The 6096-nt window shown below is 30.4% G+C and overlaps 1 protein-coding gene across 1 annotated transcript; it reads left to right on the forward strand.

The window, feature by feature from the left end:
- The first annotated feature begins 550 nt into the window (after nucleotides 1-550).
- LOC139896569 (probable protein phosphatase 2C 46) lies at nucleotides 551-4618 on the forward strand. The gene is made up of 5 exons (XM_071879212.1): nucleotides 551-797; nucleotides 1182-1571; nucleotides 1992-2359; nucleotides 2441-2677; nucleotides 4045-4618. Exons 2-5 carry the CDS (start codon nucleotides 1253-1255, stop codon nucleotides 4297-4299), a joined length of 1179 nt encoding a protein of 392 aa, XP_071735313.1. The 5' UTR covers nucleotides 551-797; nucleotides 1182-1252; the 3' UTR covers nucleotides 4300-4618.
- The last annotated feature ends 1478 nt before the right edge of the window (nucleotides 4619-6096 follow it).

Raw genomic sequence — 6096 nt, forward strand, 5'->3', positions numbered from 1 at the left:
AATTCAGTAGGCTTATAACTACCTTTAGTGATTCTTGACTGTAGAAGGTATATAGAGATAGAGATACTGTAAAACGGAGAAAACAAAGGTTGAACAAAAAGGTATGAGTAATTGGTTTTTTATTTATAGAAAAATGTACAATGAGAGTTTGGTGGCATTTGGAATCTAGAGAGAGAGAGTGTTTTTGTTAACCAAAAATACATACCATAAACTCTAACTCAACACACCTATTTATACTCAAAATAAAATATACTATGCAATATCTATAATAATAATAAAATTATCATCCAATTATTACTTTTATAACAGACCTAATTTTTTTTTGAATAATAAGAAGTAAAATCAAAAAACAAATTTTTTTCTCTAAAAAAAAATAAGAAAAGAAAATGAACCAAGAAACACAACACGAGCTCTTGATATAAAAATCCAAAAGATGTGATTTTGTTAAAAAGGGAAAAAAGACTTCTCAACCCAACTATTCAATTATTTTTCTATCTTCTCCTTCCTCCCTCTCTTCCTCCTGTCCCCCTTACAACAAAACTTCAATATATGTATAAAATATAAATATAAATATATACATACACAGATACATATCTATACATAGAAGAGACCAAAATAGGGGAATATTTGCATACACTCATATAATTACATATATGTATGTACAAAGTTTTGATTTTTAATGGATCTACAGATCTGAACTTACATAAATTTGCTCTAATTTTCTGTGGGTTTCAATCAGTTTAGTGCTATATCATTCCGTTGCTCAACCCCAGAAAAAAAGTAGCAAACTTTGAGCTGTAAGTATTCTTTCTTGCCTCTAATTTAATTCAGTTTGTATAAAGTAATAATTTTTCATATGTGGGTATGCGAATTTTCAACATTTTGTTTATGGGTTTTTGTTAAAATTTGGGATTTCTTACTTACCATTCTTCATTTGACCAATTAACTCTCTTGTTCAAAATGTTGACCAAGAAAAAGTGATTTGACTAAATTAGGTTGACTACTTGCTTTGTACTCATTGGATTGATTGTTAGTTTGATTTGTTGATTAACTCTCTTCTTACTTACCATTCTTCATTTTTGATCAAATATCTCTGTTCTTTATTTCAAATGATTGTTACTTTTGATGATTATATTGTACATTAATTTTGATTATGTGTGTTATTATTTATAATTGAGCAGTGAAAAGAAGATACCTGGCTGAGGAGATTTATGGTTATTTACATCCATTTTTGGATGTTGAGATATGAGGGATGTTATTAAAGTTAATAAACATATTAAAAGCCTGCTGGCTGCCATCATCGGACCGTTATGATAATAACGGTTCAGATGGTGTTGGCAAGCAGGAAGGTCTTCTTTGGTATAAAGACATTGGAAAACACATTAATGGTGAGTACTCAATGGCTGTTGTTCAGGCCAATATGTTGCTTGAAGATCAAAGCCAGATTGAATCAGGCTCATTAAGCTTTCTAGATTCGGGTCCATACGGGACCTTCATTGGAGTTTATGATGGTCATGGTGGACCTGAAACTTCTCGATATGTCAATGATCATCTTTTTCAGAATCTCAAGAGTGAGTGTTAATCTTATTAGAGTCAAATACCTCTAAATGTATCAAATTTTACACATAATTCAATTGTATGTGTCATACTCTTAATAGTTTCGATTGTATGTATCAAACTTGTGATTATATCATCTAACCTTTTTACTGATGTGGCAGCCATATAAGTTGCCACATCATCTATGACATCAATAAATCGGTCCTATGGCACCGTAATAAGATCAAGAAGTCTTATACATACAATAGCAACTAGTGAACGTTTGATGCATACGATAGAAACTATTAAAGTTGGTTATATACAGTATCAATATCAATATGAATAAAGCTCCAAATTTCTTCAAACACTTGACCCCTAATTTTATTTTGGTTAATTGTAGGTCAATATTCGATACACTTTGATAATTCATAATGATTTTCTGTAAACGTTTGTAGGATTTACTACAGAACAGAACTCAATTTCAACGGATGTAATTCGCAAAGCTTATCATGCCACAGAAGAAGGGTTTTCATCAGTTGTAGCTAGACAATGGACCGTAAAACCGCAATTAGCTTCAGTTGGAACATGTTGTTTAGTTGGTGTTATTTGCAGCGGGACCCTATACATCGCTAATGCTGGTGACTCGCGTGCTGTTTTAGGAAAAACCGTGAAGGCAACTGGGGAGGTTATCGGCATTCAACTATCTACAGAACATAACGCGAGTATCGAATCAGTTAGACAAGAACTTCATAGTTTACATCCCGATGATCCGCAAATAGTAGTATTGAAACATAATGTGTGGCGGGTGAAGGGGCTGATACAGGTTCGGATTGTGTTTTACTGTATTGTTTAGCTGTTTATTTTGTTTGTAATGTGTGTCACATTGTTTTAATTTTTGTTGCAGATATCAAGATCTATAGGTGACGTGTACCTAAAAAAGGCGGAATTCAATAGGGAGCCGTTGTATACCAAGTTTCGTTTACGTGACCCTATCAAAAGACCGATACTTAGTGCGGATCCAGCGATATCTGTGCATGAAATCGAACCTAGTGATCAGTTTGTTATATTTGCATCGGATGGTCTTTGGGAACATCTTAGCAATCAGGATGCTGTTAATATTGTGCAAAATCACCCGCGTAACGTAAGTCTTAACTCTGTGAGAATGTGCAATTTTGTATACTCCATCCGTCCCAAATTGATAGTCATGTTTTGACTTTTCAAAGTCTTTAATTCTTAGCTTTGACTTTAAGTAACCCTTTTTGTATTATATAATATTTGATGAAATTTATATGAACAAGTTAAGTTCTATATGTGTTTTCATTTAGTATAATTTTCATCAAATATCATATAACACAAAAAAAGTTATTTAAAGTCAAAGTTAAGAAATAAAAAGTTTGAAAAGTCAAAACATAACTATTAATGGACCGAGGTATAAAAGAACAAGTGCCTTTAGTTACGAATAAATTCCCTTATTTTCCATTTCCTTAAATCTGAAAACTAGAGGGATTTTTTTATTTTTTTTATCTCTAGAAAACTAGTAAGAAATTAAATAAAATAAAAAAGCAGGAATTTTTTATCTTTGAAAAGGAAAATTGTTGAAAACTACACAAATGAATTATAAAATTGTAATTTATATTTTAAATTAGTTTATTTAATATCACATTTGAACATGTTTATTGTTCGTCAAGTGATCCATGAAATTCTTTTATGAAAAATGCCTTCACTTTTCTGCAATTAAAAGAACCGTAAGTGGTAATGCTTGTTTTGCATTTGTAAATTCAGTATTGATATGGATTATATGATAGATTATGATCAAGTCTGCAGATTCTGATTATTCAAGAATTTATAAAAAAAATAAAAATAATTTAAAAGCCCCACATTAGTAAGATATTTATGAACAGTATGCCTGGCAAACGGGTCAGGTTGGGTCGGTTTGGGTAACGGGGGGTTGAAATGGGTCATAGGTCAAACGGGTCAATTTTTTAAACGGGTCAAAATGGTTCAGATTGGGTCGGTTTGGGTAACGGGTTGAAACGGGTCACAGGTCAATTGGGTCAAATGGGTCAAACGGGTTACATCACTTTTTTTTTTACATTTATTACATTATTTTAGTTATTATTGGTTATTAAATATACATAAGAAACATTAATATACATAATAAATGATATAAAGATGAATGCTTTATAAATTTTTGACAGATGAAACTTTTTATGCTTGACCCATTAGACCCATTCACAAAACCCATTAGACCTATTTCTATTTATTGATCTTTGAGTATTGATACCCATTAGACCCGTTCATTCATTTTTTGTATAGGACTCAATAGGTTGGAGAGAAACTTATTTGAATCTTTTTTTAAGTTTTCATTTACATTGTTAGGCCTAATTTTTCTCAAGACCCAATTGACCCGAATGTTTGACCCATTTGACCCGAATTTGAGTGTTTGGGTCTCAATTGCCAGGTATAATGAACAGTTTGTTAAATGAAAATTGTTTGTATGATGCACAGGGAATTGCTAGGAGACTTTTGAAAACGGCATTACAGGAGGCAGCAAAAAAGAGAGAGATGAGGTATACAGATTTGAAGAAAATAGACAGGGGAGTAAGGCGCCATTTTCATGATGATATTACAGTTGTCGTTATATTTCTAGATTCGAATCTAGTAAGTAAAGCGAGCTCATTGAAAGGTCCTACGTTGTCTCTCAGAGGTGGTGGCGTTAACCTATCGGGAAAATCTATGAAGGCATCACCGGTAACCATCTAGGATGTGGTTAGAAAGATTCGAATGAAGAAGGTTAAGAATGTAATTTTCCATCTCTAATATGATGTCTTAATGTATAATTTAGCTTGTTAGGTTTGGAAAAATGGATTATTTTGTTTGTGGCAGTTGGAAAAATGAAGAGTATGAGTAAGAAATGCAGAATCTTGAGAAAATAAAGAGGAAGAGAGCTCAATTAAATCCATGGAGATTTTGGCCTTTTGGGGGAACCCTTTGAAATTGAAAATCGTGTTGTGTAAATCATGTAAAACTTGTTCTTAGATAATTTGATATTTTTAACATGTACAATTTACTTTAGTTTGTCTGCGTGTTCATATTTATTCATATATTTTGTTTCTGGGTTATTGCTCTTACATACTGAAAGGAAACCCAGATTTTGTCGTTTCAAGCATATATGCCCATATCGTTTGGTACCGTAGAAAGGTGAAGTCATGCCGATAATTTTGTTGGTCATCTTTTTGTTTCCTTTCGATAACGAGATGATATTTCTTAAAAAAATAAAAAAAATAAAAATCCCCTATACACTAATTTTATACTCCCCGTCTCTCACATAAAAAAGTGTGTCCCACTAAAAAAATTCATTTTTCTATGTGGTTAAAATGTCTAATTTGTCCTCCATTTAATATGTTATCCAAATTAATTAATACTCTTAACAAAATAAGTAAGACAAAAAAATTATATGTAAATGTTTTGCTGACTTTCATATATATATATATAAAGGGAAAAATTGGAGTTTCAATAACTTTTTACTACTCCCTCCGTCTCAAGAACTGTCCACCTTACTATTTTTGTTTGTCCCAAAATTATTGTCATTTACTCTAAATAATCATTAAATATCATTAAAGTTACAATTATGTCCTTTTTAATTTTAAAATTTAACAATGAATATAGCAATTAATTTATTAGTTACTCATTATAATTACATTAAATGAATGGCAAATTAGATAACCTATTAATATATCTTAAATCCAACAAAAAATCAAACTGAACTGTTTTTTTTTTTTTTTTTTTTTTTTGTGTGTGGGACGGAGTGAGTATTATTTTGAATAAGGAACATTTAATATGTAACAGATTTAAATAGTAATGTGGACTTTTTTTATAAGATAAAAAGAGTATATTTTTTATTTACTTTCCATTTAATAATATATATGTATATGTATTCCCTCCGTCCCAAATTAATAGTCATGTTTGGATTTTTCAAAGTCTTTATTCTTTAACTTTGACTTTAAATAAATATTTTTTGTATTATATAATATTTGATAAAAATCATATCGAATGAAAATACATAAAAAAAACTAATTCATATAAATTTCATCAAATATTATAAAACACAAAAAAAAAAAAAAGTTATTAAAAGTTAAAGTTAATCAATGAAGAATCTGAAAAGTTAAAAGCAGAACTATTAATATGAGACAGAGTAGTTCTAACTATAAACTACTTAAAAAATGTTTAACATATTTCCCAAAACTGAGTATTGAATCAAATGATTTTCCTATTCAAAGAGCGTAAACTTTTGAATAATGTGTTCTTATTTTGGGTTAAGGCTACTAAAGGGCTATATACTTATTTTTTTATCCCGATGTAGGCCATATACTCAAAAAATTACTATTGTAGGTTATATACTTTGAAAAAGTGTGTTAATGTAAACAAAAGGTGACCGGTTAACTGCTAGACCGGTTAAACTGATTATGTGTCATTTTTTGACTGAAAAAAATAATATGAACAGTCCCTATTATTTGCTCTTTTTGTTTGTACAATCCCTAAAGTTGAGGAAAGTTAAAA

Source organism: Rutidosis leptorrhynchoides, chromosome 3 (assembly GCF_046630445.1).
Source record: "Rutidosis leptorrhynchoides isolate AG116_Rl617_1_P2 chromosome 3, CSIRO_AGI_Rlap_v1, whole genome shotgun sequence".
NCBI lineage: Eukaryota > Viridiplantae > Streptophyta > Magnoliopsida > Asterales > Asteraceae > Rutidosis > Rutidosis leptorrhynchoides.

Excerpts from the sequence above, each read along its gene's own strand:
- LOC139896569 (XM_071879212.1), top strand. The coding sequence starts at position 1,253 with ATGTTATTAAAGTTAATAAACATATTAAAAGCCTGCTGGCTGCCATCA. Across the intron at positions 1,572-1,991 it reads TCTTTTTCAGAATCTCAAGA|GATTTACTACAGAACAGAAC; the intron begins GTGAGTGTTAAT and ends AAACGTTTGTAG. Across the intron at positions 2,678-4,044 it reads TGCAAAATCACCCGCGTAAC|GGAATTGCTAGGAGACTTTT; the intron begins GTAAGTCTTAAC and ends TATGATGCACAG.